Source organism: Falco punctatus, assembly GCF_963210335.1.
Source record: "Falco punctatus genome assembly, chromosome: Z".
NCBI lineage: Eukaryota > Metazoa > Chordata > Aves > Falconiformes > Falconidae > Falco > Falco punctatus.
Window position 1 is genome coordinate 3,421,272 of NC_137586.1, and position 12,396 is coordinate 3,433,667.

The 12,396-nt window shown below is 48.8% G+C and overlaps 1 protein-coding gene across 4 annotated transcripts in view; it reads left to right on the forward strand.

The window, feature by feature from the left end:
• SMAD7 (SMAD family member 7) overlaps positions 1 to 5,462 on the forward strand; it is a 34,481-nt gene extending 29,019 nt beyond the window's left edge. For all 4 annotated transcript variants that reach the window (XM_080370954.1, XM_080370953.1, XM_080370952.1 and 1 more), the window contains exon 6: positions 3,608 to 5,462. In XM_080370954.1, coding sequence (XP_080227080.1) covers positions 3,608 to 4,146 — 539 coding nt within the window. In that variant the 3' untranslated portion in view covers positions 4,147 to 5,462. The remainder of the gene's footprint in view (positions 1 to 3,607) is intronic.
• The last annotated feature ends 6,934 nt before the right edge of the window (positions 5,463 to 12,396 follow it).

Genomic DNA, 12,396 nt, shown 5'->3' on the forward strand with positions numbered 1-12,396 from the left:
TTGCTGTTTGCGAGGGTCAAGGCAGGTGGTGGGAAACCTCACAGCCTCTCATGCCGGTTGGTGTGTTGGGAAGTAGCAGGGGTGATGCTTTTGCAGAGGACACTCCTTCCTCGCTGAGGGATGTGCTGGTAAAAGTCAGCGCAGCCCCTCAGGAAAATTCAGGAGGCTGTAAATAAAAAGGAAAAAAATCAGTTTTCCAGCGGGAATGTGATACTGAATAACGTGGTTGTGCTGGGGCATCACTGGTGGTGAACCATCACCAGATTTCTAAAAAATGTTACCCCAAGGGCTTGTAGGGTGTCAAGTTATTGCCTTGATTTCTCCCCTCCGTGCAGAAATGTGCTTCGGATGAGTGTTCTCCACAGACCCCACTCTGAGCGATCATTACCACTAATTCTATAAATTTTTGAGGGCAGACTTGCTTTATTTTCAGTTATTTTTTTATATATATTCTTCTGTTGTTGTTGTTGTTGTTTAACAAAAAGCTTGCACAATGCTCTGGGGGGAGTCTGACGAAGCCCCTAGGCAGGCTATAATAATAATAAACCAGTGATAGCAGCAAGTGGTGGAGGGACGCTTAATAACAAAATAATAGCGCGGATGTTTAGAGCATTAAACATTATCATTGTTTGCTGGAATATGGGAATGGTCCCAGTTTGCTCTGGGAGTTTTCCAGGCATTCAGAAAGGGATGCGTTTGCTCCAAGGAGCTCGTAAAAGTGATGCTTTTAACTCAAAACAAGAATTCCCAAGCATTTCTCAGCCATTTCTGGGCTGTTGCACATGAGGACATGCTGAGGGCAATGTGGCTACAGATTTCCTGGGATCTGGGGTTTTGCGTGAGTTTGCAGCAGGCGGCGGTGGGAGCTGGGTGGGTGGGTCCCTGCCATGACCCCAGGCTCAATGGGATGAACCCAGTGGGGTGTTTTGGGGCAAAATCCATCGACTTGCTTTATTTACTCAGATCCGTGGTCATTGCCACCAAAAAAAGTCTTTTGGGGAAAAAAATGTCCATCACTATAGGAAGCATCTCTGCATCATTTTTTCCTCCTCTCCTGCAACCTCCTCTCCTGCCTCCACCACCCCGGTGATGCCACAGGCTTTTCCCACCCCTTTTCCTGGCGGATGCCAGCATCAGGGAGGCGGATGGGAGCGGGGAGGCTCTGCTGGGGTCCCAACAACTGTGAAAAGCGGCGCTGGTGGTGGCTGGCAGGGAGGCCTGATCCTGTTTATCCAAGCTCAACCCTAATATTCTCATGGCTTTTTGACTAGACATCCGGTCAACAGCCAAAGCCCGCAAACGGAAGAAGCTCTGGCATATTTATACTGTGTGCTGTCATTGGCTCTTTTTTTTTGAAAAAAAAAAAAAAAAATTATCCTGGATTACCTAAGACTTGTCCTTGAGGTCTGGTCACCCCATGTCACTGAAAAACCTAGTGGGATTCATTCATGAACTTCCAGCCCTCCATAAAGGTCTGTTCATTCATAGCCAAGGCAGTTTTCTTTTTTTTGCTCTTTTTTTTTTTTTTTAAACTTTTTTTTTTTTTTTTTTTTAATGCTCTGGCAATTACATAACTCTTTGTAAGCAGCAGTGAGCTACTTGTTAAGTGGTCTTCACTAATGCAAGCACAAATACCAGGTGAAGAAGGCTTTTTTTTTTGCCCCCACCTCTTCCTGAAAGGGATGCTTTTATGTTCAAATAAGTAAAAACTGGTCGGAATTTCGGCAGGTTTCAATGGCTGTTGCTCCAAAATTCCCTCAACTGCTGTAAAACAAAACCCAAGCAGCTCTGAGCATCACTGGCAGGCGGGCGGCGGGGAGGATGTGACGGAGGGGCGGGGGCGATGGGTGATCAGGATGGGGATGGATCCAGGAACATCATCCCCTTGGATCCAGGAGCATCCCCCTCTCCTGGATGCAGGAGCATCTCCTCAGATTCTCCTATCGCTCGGGCAGGTGGGGAAATGCCATCTTGGGGGTGTTTGTTGCCTTGCTGGGTGCACCCTTGGGTGGGGGGCACCCCATACCACCCACCCCGTCCCCTCTCAGTCCCTTGCCGTGGTGCCAGGTTCTAGCAGGATATAAAGTTAGCCGTAACAAAAGTCTTGGGAGGCACCAAAAAGGGGAGGTGGAAGGACAGACAGGGGCACACCTCGATGGATGCTGTCCCGGGGACCACCCCACCACCACCAGACACCACCCCAGCCCCCCCAGTTTCACCTGGCATCAGAGGTCCCTATTGCAGGGTGTACACAATCAGGCTCATTTTTAGTAACTGCTGCCTCCAGCAACTGGAGAAATATTTTCCTTGCTGGCATAGAAATGAGGAAATTAAAAGTGTGTGGCTGGGCTGTATTTTTTTTTTTTTAAAAGCACAGTGCAGGGCTTGAAGCACAGCTCAAGAGGCAGGAAAAAATGCCTGCGCTGGGGAACGGGCTTATTAATAGCAAAAATATATAGAAAATGGGGCAGCTAGCGTGCTGCTGCTGCCATTGCTCGTGTTGGTGTGGGGTTTGGGGGGCTGCTGAGTGATGCAGGGAGCTTTAGGGTCCTGGGTTACCCACCATCCCTGGTCCCATAGGTGCTTCCATGGTGCGGGGGATTATTTCAGTAGCTAACTTGCATTCCCAGCTTGACTTTTTTTTTCCTGTTTTAATACAGTTAGAGAGATGAATAGTTCCCAGGTTTTAACATGCCTACTGAGGCTGGAAGGAATTACCCGCTGAGCAGTGCTGGGCGGCTAGGGATCCTCCATCAGGCAAAGGGGATTTTTTCAAATTTCTCAGCACACACACCCCACCCCCCACCCCCCGCCCCGGCTTTTTCCTCCAACGTCACATCCTCACAGCCTGCACGGGGTAGCTATAGACAAGGGAGTTGAAACAAGGGCTGCAGGAACACATTTCTGCGGGTTTGTTGAGGTTTTTTAGGACATTTTTGTTGACAAGCATGAGTTTTCTGGTCCCCACCCTGCCACCATCAGGGCTTCATCCAACGTGTGCATCCTTTCCGTCACCCAGGCTCAGCCTGTGAGCAGGGAAAACCCCCGTGAACTACAGCAGGCGAGTCCTTGTCCCCTCTGGTCCCCTGTGGTGCCCTTCCATGTGGTTTTCTTAGCAGCACCTCATTGTTTTTCATCATTGTGCACAGTAGATATTTATGGAAATGGATCCATCGTCTGGTGGGTGAAAGTAAGGGGGTTTAGGGTGTTTGGTCTTGGGATACAGCTGGAGCATCTCATCTCTTCTGTTGGCACTGGTGGTGGTCCTAGTGATGGTTTGGGCGAGGGATGGGTGCGCTGCAGGTGCTGCTGGTGGTTCTCAAGCCACTTCTGAAGGTGGACCTGGTGATTTAGGACCTGTAACTCCAGCCAGAACTAGGCAGTGGAGCAGCATGGGAATCCCCCAGACCTATGGCAACTGAAGTGGTCTTAACAGTGGCCTTAAGACATGGCTTTTGGAAGCAGTGGATGCCCTAGGGGTGCCGCTGTGTGCCTGGAGAGCATCATGAAGGCATAGGCTTGCAAGGACCTGCCAGCATTGTGTCGCTTTTAGGTCATATTACCCATCCCGGTGCTCAATTTCTCCTTTTTTTCTCCCATTCTGTAGATTCCCAAGTTCTTCAGGAGCCGGGGGATCGGTCACACTGGTGCGTGGTGGCATACTGGGAAGAGAAGACACGTGTGGGTCGGCTGTACTCTGTCCAAGAGCCCTCCCTGGATATCTTCTATGATCTACCTCAGGGGAATGGTTTCTGCCTCGGACAGCTCAACTCGGACAACAAAAGCCAACTGGTGCAGAAGGTCCGCAGCAAGATCGGCTATGGCATCCAGCTCACAAAGGAGGTGGACGGCGTGTGGGTGTACAACCGCAGCAGTTACCCCATCTTCATCAAGTCGGCCACACTGGACAACCCCGACTCCAGGACGTTGCTGGTTCACAAAGTGTTCCCAGGTTTTTCCATCAAGGCTTTTGATTACGAGAAGGCATACAGCTTGCAGAGACCCAACGACCATGAGTTCATGCAGCAGCCATGGACCGGATTTACTGTTCAGATCAGCTTTGTGAAAGGCTGGGGCCAGTGCTACACTAGACAGTTTATCAGCAGTTGCCCGTGCTGGTTGGAGGTTATTTTTAATAACCGATGACTCGAGACAGAGTGGACTCATGACATTTATACTACTTTGCTGCTATTACTTCCTTCTGAGTGCTTGCTTTTCATGCAAACTTTTTTGTTTTTGTTTTGTTTTGTTCGGTTTTTTCTCCCTCCCCCCTGTTTTGAGAAATAGCTTATGGAAAGATTTTTTTTGCCTTGGGTATTTTGATAAATCTCTTTTTTTTTAAAAGTGTGAATGACCAATAACTCAGAAGGGCGAGAGAAGGGTGCAGGGGGATGGATCACTTAGGATAATTATTTCTTGCCTCTGAAAAGATCATCCTGTGTGATCGATGGATTCGGAAACCACTTGCTCTATGTTACAGCTCCTTCTAAGATCCCTGTATTTTTTCATGCACCACCTTCCCCTTGCCACCAGCCATCCCTGGTGACGGTGACACTGAGACCCCCTTCCCCAGCGGTGCTAACCTCATGTTGCCACCAAAGGACAGTGCAAAACCTTCCCAACCAGGTCTTTACCCACCCTTACAATTTTTATTTTATTTTTCTTGTTGCTGGATTCACATCTTGTCACTGTGTTCATCCTTCCACTGCTTTTTTTTTTTTTTTTTTTTTTTTTTTTTAATGGTCATGGATTGATGCAAGGGGAGAAAACAACAGCAGAGAAACCTCGTGCATGGCCCGTGCTTTATAATTTGAGCTGAGATGTGAAGTGACAGAAGCCTAAGCCTAAAACAAAACAAACAAAACCAACAAAACAAATGGGAAAACAAAAGAAAAAGTGTTCATGATAGTTGGTCTGTTGTAACCTGCTTGGCTCAGGTTATGCTGGTACCATCCTATCTGGAAATGCAGTTGTGCTTTCATTTCTTGAATTCATACACGAGTATGATACTTTTACACTGTTCTTAGCTCAATGAGCATGTTTAGACCTTAACATAAGCTATTTTTCTAAATACAAAGGTTTAAATGAACAAGAGAGCATTCTCATTGGAACTTTAGCATTGTAGTGCTTTGGAAATAAAACACACACAAAAGGACTCCTTAAAAAAACCCTGAGATTTATTAAAGAAAAAAATGTATTTTATGTTATATATAAATATATTATTACTTGTAAATATAAAGACGTTTTATAAGCATCATTATTTATGTATTGTGCAATGTGTATAAACGAGAAAAAAATAAGAAAGATGCACTTTGCTTTAATATAAATGCAAATAACAAATGCCAAATTAAAAAAAATAAAGAACACGAGATTGGTGTTTTTTTCTATGGGTGTTATCATCCAGATGAATGTTTTTTCTAAAGGAGTTTATGTTCCATTAAAAAATAAAAATGTACACTTGATCCCGGGCTGTGCTGAGTGGCTTTTTTAGTGAGGAGGATGAGGCAGGCAGGAGACTGATGCTCGAAGTGGGTACTGCATGGGGGTGGGCAGTGGGGGCACCCACCGCAGCCCCGTGTGGGACCTCTCCGGTGTGGGTAGCACCCGGACAGGGTCACTCTGAGCTTTGGGCTCCGTTGGGCTGATTCGGTGCGCGTGGCTCTGGGCTCCCTAGCTCGGATGCACCCTACCAGCCCAAGTCTGGAGAGGCTGGCAGGGTCCAGGCAGGTTGCACAGGGGTGGGTGCAAGACCTCCTGAGGTTATTTTGGTTACTGTTCCTGTTTCTCATCATTTCGACGTGAAAGAACCCCCATGCTGGGGACCCAGCTCCCCTTTGGTGCTGTGCCTGAAATACCAGGGGAGCCCAAACTTCTCAGTGGGGGGATATGGGTAGCCCATGCCACGAGGAGAGGAGAACAATCTGAGGAGAAAAAGGGGAAAGCCAGTCCTCGGTGGGTTTTCCTCAACTATTTGCTGCCCCTCTTATCTCCCATGCCTCTGCAAATAAAGTTTATTTTTCTCGTGGCCCTGCTGACCCTGCCTTCAGGCGTTTGCTGCTCCACTGTGTCACATCCTGCTGGCACATGTCCTCTGCCATGGAGGAGGTCCCTACAGCTGGATCCTGCCTTTTGTAAAGACGGACTTTGAGTGGAAACCACCAGAGTCCTGGAGACTGAAGGATCTGGAGAAGTAGAAGGTCCAGATGGGCTTATGAATTCCCTCCCTGCCAAAGCGCTTGGATCCCTGGAATATGACTTCCAGCTTCTGCTGTCCACGTGGCTGATGGCTGTAGCAGTAGGTGAGGCTTTGTGAGCATCTAGACCAGGTTTGCTCAGCACTGTGCCTTTCTGCTCAACCATGTGGCCAACTGAGGGATTTACTTGGTTTGCTCTGAATGGACTGTGCCTTCAGATGGGTTCCTGTCACTGAGCCTGTCAACCAGCTTCAAAATGGCTTTGGATCATGTGCAAGTTTCAATTTCCAGGCTCTCACCTCTCGTCTTTCAGGTGGGAGTCAGCACTGAAGGCTGAGGGCATGATGGATGCACCCACCTTGCTTTGTTTGATGTTGTGCTGAGGCACCTGGAAGGGCGGGCGTTGGGACAATGCCATCTATGCTGCAGTGCGGCTCATTGCCTTTCCATCGTGTGCCAATGGTACCTGAAATACCCAATAATCACATTGCACCTTTGTGGTCCAGCAGCCAAGCTGGCATTGATGGCTTGCATCAGAAGCTCCTTGACAGCCAGCCAGGCAACACACCATCGAAGGCTCTACAGATGAAGGATGAAGGACACAAAATCTGTGCAAAACCGACTGTTGACTCCTGAGCTTTTGCAGCGTTTATCTGCAGGAGCAGGGCTCTGCAGGCAGCAGGGACCTGGGGTTAGAGTAGTCCCCCCAAGTCTAGGGGCCACCAGGTCAATAGCCGCCTTAGGGTTATGGTCAGCTGGCTGAGAAGTTGGCTTTTACTCTGGAGTAACCAAAAGAGAGGATATTTGGCTCATTTGTACTTCTACCTCCAAGCTGTTGTGCTGGTATCTTTACCCAGAAGAGGTGAGATGACACTTTTGTCCCTGTTGTATGACACCAAAGCAGCAGTGAGCCACACGGGCACACCAGAGAACTCTGTGATTAAGAGGTGTTTCACAGATGTTTTCACCTTCTTCCATGAGGTAAGAACCATAACCCTGGTAGTTAAAGACCTGAAGCCAGATTGTAGCATAGATGATGTCCCTTGAACTGAGATCTAGATTCTTGTCCCTGCTTATCAGTCCATGAGATGTGACCATATCATTTCACCTTGCTGTTTCTGAGGATTTCCACTTGTGAGATGCAGAGGCTACAAACCATTGTTCCTCCTGAAACCAGAAGTTAGACATACTGTACCTGTAAATCAACAATCTGCACAGCCAATTTTCCAAAGTAACCAAAGTTTCCAAAGGGCCACCAAAATGGTCAGAGGCTGGGGCACCCCTGCTGGGAGGACAAGCTGGGAGAGCTGGGGTTGTCCAGCCCGGAGAGGAGAAGGCTCCGGGGAGACCTTACTGCAGCCTTCCAGCACTTAGAGGGGGCTCAGGAGAAAGATGGGGACAGAGTTTTTAGCAGGGCCTGTCGCGACAGGACAAGGGGGATGGTTTGAGACTCAAAGAGGGGAGATTCAGACTAGATGGAGGGAAGAAATGTTTTACGCTGAGGGTGGTGAGGCACTGGCACAGGCGGCCCAGAGAGGTGCCCGACGGCCCATCCCTGGGAACATCCAAGGCCAGGCTGGACGGGCTCTGAGCAACCTGATCCAGCTGAAGGTGTCCCTGCCCATGGCAGGGGGCTGCGCTGCAGGGACTTTGAAGGTCCCTTCCAACCCACACCATTTGATGGTCCTATAATAGTGCAGAGGAAAAATGGTCCAGGAAAGCCCAGAGGCTGGCTGTGGAGGTGTCCCCATGATGGGCACAGTGCTGCTGGGCTGTTGTATCACTTGCTAGATGCAACGAGAGTCTGCCGAGCCTAGGAGATCCTCCACACACCCCACTTTACACCTTGTCCTACATGACTAGCCCTAGCCCTGGCCGGAGACATGTTGAGCTAGCTGGACCTTCAGCTGGACGTGGCTCTCCAGGTCAGGTGTTACACTGATGGTCTGGAGAGTGAGCTGAAACACCTCGCGGAGCACTTTATGGGATCTTCACTTGATTTCTGCTGTCAAAAGACTAGGTGATGCTGTTCGCAGTAAGTAAGCTGGGAAATAATCAGCAAAACTATGGCTTTTCAGTACTACAGCAGCTTTAGCTAAAATATTCCAGTCTTCACCTCCTGCTGAGCTAATTTTAGCCTTCATTCAATACGGTGGAAAAAGAAAAAAGAAAACGAAAAGGAAAAAGAACATGACAGAAGGATGCTGAGCACCAGCTCATATGTGTCCCCGTTAGCCCAGAGCCTGTTCAGCTCCAGGGCTGGTGGAAGCAGGGTGGGAGGCAATCTGAAAGTTAAAATAGAGGCTGGAGGTTAAAGAGAGGAAGACTTTCCCCTTGGCTGGGGTTTGCCGATGCTGTAAAACCATCTTTAAGGCTCAGAAAAACTGCAGCTGCCTAAAGCAATGTGGTGACCTGGTCTAAATCTACTGGTGGCGTGGGGTTGTCTGCCTGGAGACTTCGCCTGGTGGGACCGCTCTCACTTTGCGTGGGTCCCCCTGCAGCTGGTGCGATGCCAGGCTGATAGGCCTTGCCTGAATCCCGAGGGAATCTGTCAGAAACGCTGTTATGTGGCTGCTCTTGACCTGGTCAAATTTGGATGATCCAGTAATGGATTAATCCAGTGAAAGATTAAGGAACAGAACCACAGCCCTGACCTGCCCTTGGATGGAGGAGCTGTGGGTAAAGGCTCCTTCCCAAATGGAAACACTGATGTCCAGTCTCCATGTCACTCCTAGCCAACAACAACCACATTCTCCTTGCTCCTTCCCACACCGCCTGAACCTCTTCAGGTATGAGCATCCCCAGCTCCATGGACATCCGCAGACATCTTCCAGCAGAGCAGTGGTGAGCCCTGGGACCTGATGTGTCATTGTGCTCTGTACAGCTTAGCTGTGGTTTCCACTCTTACCTCCTTGGAAATCACCTTACCGAAATCTCATTCACTTAAGAGGCTCAGACATCAGCTGGTTGAGACTGTCTGAAGTACTGATTTTCCAGCGGACAGCAGGACATGTCTCCTTCTTGCTTATAAAAGGATTGCTCTGGAAATTTGGGATGTCTGAAATCAGTCTGCTCTAGTTAACTGTTGCTTTGGACCATGGCCCCAGCATAATCAGTGCTAAATCTGATGATGATATACTGCAACAGTAAATTACAGTGTGGCTGGACCTTTTTTTTCCCCAATGTTGCCGAGCAGTAATTGAAGATTGCAATAAAGAAGGGTCAAACGATGTAATTTTGGCTGCTAAATCATACATGAAAAATGCTCAAAGTGTCAACTGCTGATAAAAGGTAATGTCTGTAAGGGCTGATGTACTGCAAGGGAAGGAGGTAAAGCTCCACCAGCTTGAGATCATGGTCTTCTGCACGGGAAAACCATTTGCAAATAGATTTCCACCGGGATCATGGTGCAGAACCATGATATCCCAGTCTCACTTCGGGATCTGAGTCATTCCCTGTCCTCCCCTGTGGGCTTTTGCCTGGCAGGTTGTTTACAAGCCCAATGAGGCGAATGGACCCTTCTGTCCATGTAGCCCTCAGGACAATGTCCTGGTTATGGGTTGGAGACTCCAGGCAATTCAAAGAATGAGGACTTTTAAGGACAAAAAAAAAGTATTTGCTTTATGCTGGTTGTACTTTGCTCTCACTGTTTACTGGTGTAAAGCTGCCCCAGTGGAGCTTAACTCAGCCTGCAAATGGTAGCTCATTTGAATCTGTGTGTGTATTTATGCATGTCCTCGTCTGGAAGGGCTTCTGGAGGCACAGTGGTGAAGAACTAGCTTAAGATGAATTAATAAACACCACCCGTATGTGGAAACAGCAGTTGCTTTTTGTTGTCTACATGTGTTTAAAAATACATCCTGGTTTACTGGGCACACGGTTGGAAACAAGAGTCAAGGTGGGGATGATCTCTGGTGGGTTAAGGGAGATGAACGTTGGCTGGGAGAACTGTTCACAGCAAGAAGCAATGGATGGAGCTTCTCCTTGGCCATGTATTTGTGCAGTAGTATGGACCCACATGGTGTCCTGAGCCTTTTTGGGCCATTATAAAGACCTTGCCCCAAGCAGCCCATGGGCAAGCAGCAATGAGAGGGGTTGTGCTGGGGCTGAGCACAAGGTCAGGACTGGGTTTGAACTCCCAGCCCACGGTTGGAGAGGTTTGTCACCCGTGACCCCACTGTGTCACCAGGCTTTGACATCCCTGCCCAGCCTTTGCGCATTTGCATAGTGGGGCCAGAGAGATGTCTCTGGGCTCTCTGGTAAGTCATTGTACAAACTTTTGGGTGGCTTAAAGATGAAATGAAACAAAACCTGAAACGCTCAAGAGGCTCAGGTAGCTCTTGTGGTTAACAGGGAAGTCACTGCTGTGTCAAGTTTACCAGTCAAGGTCCCTGTCACCAGCTTCAGTGGAAAAGACTGGGACATTTCTTCTTTGTCATGCTGACTGGACCACCATCATAAACTACCAAGTTACTTCTGGTGATGAATCTGACTATCCTCTTTTTTTTTTTTTTTTTTTTTTTTTTTTTTTTTTTTTTTAACACTGACTCCTTAAAGCCAAGAGGCTCCAATGCTCAGGTGTCTGCCTGGCTGTCAGCTGTGCACCAAATAACTCATGAATCTTGTGACAATGTTGGTCAAGTCTGAAAGTGTGATGGCAACCTGAGGGTGAATCCAGGTCCTGCTTTCAGAAATGAAAAAGGTCAGGTGGAGGGAGAAGACCTGGATTAGCAGCTGTCCCGGAGCAGAGGCAGGTCAAGCTGTGCCACGACCTGTCTTCCTTGAAGGAGCCTGTGGTGAGAACAAGGGTGTGCTTTGCTGTCTGGGCTGGGGCAGTGGTCCTTTGGTGGCCAGGCTTTTGAGATGCTCGCTGGATCAAGTGAGCAAGGAAAAGCAGGTCTGAGCAGGAGTCTACCTCAGTGGTTAAAACAACCTGTGCAAAGGGATGTTGATGCCCCCATCCCAGTGCCGGTGTGTGCCTGGTGGATGTTTATTGCAGAGGCGGGGAAGCCCATGTGCCCTCCCCTGTAAATGCACACCCATCTGAGCTGAAACAAGAGGGGGGCCCCTTACACCCTGCACCCACCCACAGCTCAGTCTGTAGGTGCCATCGGGAGGTGGGGAGCTCCTTCAGCCAAGGGGTGCTGAGCCCCTTTGAGCCAGCTGTTGTGGGCAGAAGCCCAAAGCTCTTGGCTCCATCACTTGCAGCCTTGCACCCACACAGGGTGAGGACTAAAGGAAGGGAGGTTCAGGCCCTCTGGGTGGTAGAGCAGCTTTGAGAGTAAAATCTGGCTGGTTTCGTCAGCTTTCTGTGGCGCTGAAGTGTTCGCAGTCTTTCTTCATATCAGACAGGAACAAAGCTGTGCAAGGCAGATGACGATATGGGTGCTGTCAGTTACCAGGGTTACAACACGTATGGGAAAAAGGAAAAAAAAACCCACCCAAACCCCTCATATATTGCAAGGAACTAACTATTAATTTTGCTGTAGTGGCAATGCTTAAGATTGGCATTACCATGGATGTATTTATATCTTCTGTCCTGTAGAAAATGTGTAAGTTATTCTGCGGTGTGCACATACCCAAAGCTGGAGCTGGGCCACCAGGCATCTCTGGGACCTGTTGTGTGAGACCTGAGGAGGTCCCCTCTCATTCCCTACAGCTGTCCAGATGAGAATGCCAATCTGAATATGCTTAAAATTAGGAAAAATCACATTCAAACCCCAAAGGTATCTATTTTGCACAAGGCACCCTGAAAAGAAAGAAGTAGGACAGCTGGGGGTCCCATCATTCAACCGGTGAAGGGACATAATGGTGCCAGTATCACACCTATTGAGGCATGTTAGTCTAGAGCCAACCTTCAGTGGAAAACGGGACAGAAAACAAGTCTTGCTTTCCATCAGCAAGGCAAGCCAAGGCTGAGAGCCTGCAAGGGCAGGAAAACAAAATAAAGCTGTTGTAAAAGGGCTCCAGTGAAAGAAAGCAGGAACCAGGTGTCAAGGCATTTGGTAGAGCCCGATGGAGGTGCGAGGCGGCCAGCCAACCTTCCTGATCTTGACGGGAGCTGGGAGGGTGGTGGGATCCCACAGAGCAGCAGGTGGGTGGGCAGGGTGCTCAGCCAAGGTGGCCATGGGAACCAAGGGGGAACACTGGTGCCAACAAAACCAACCCCCTGGAGATGCCCCAGAACCCCAAACCGCCCCAC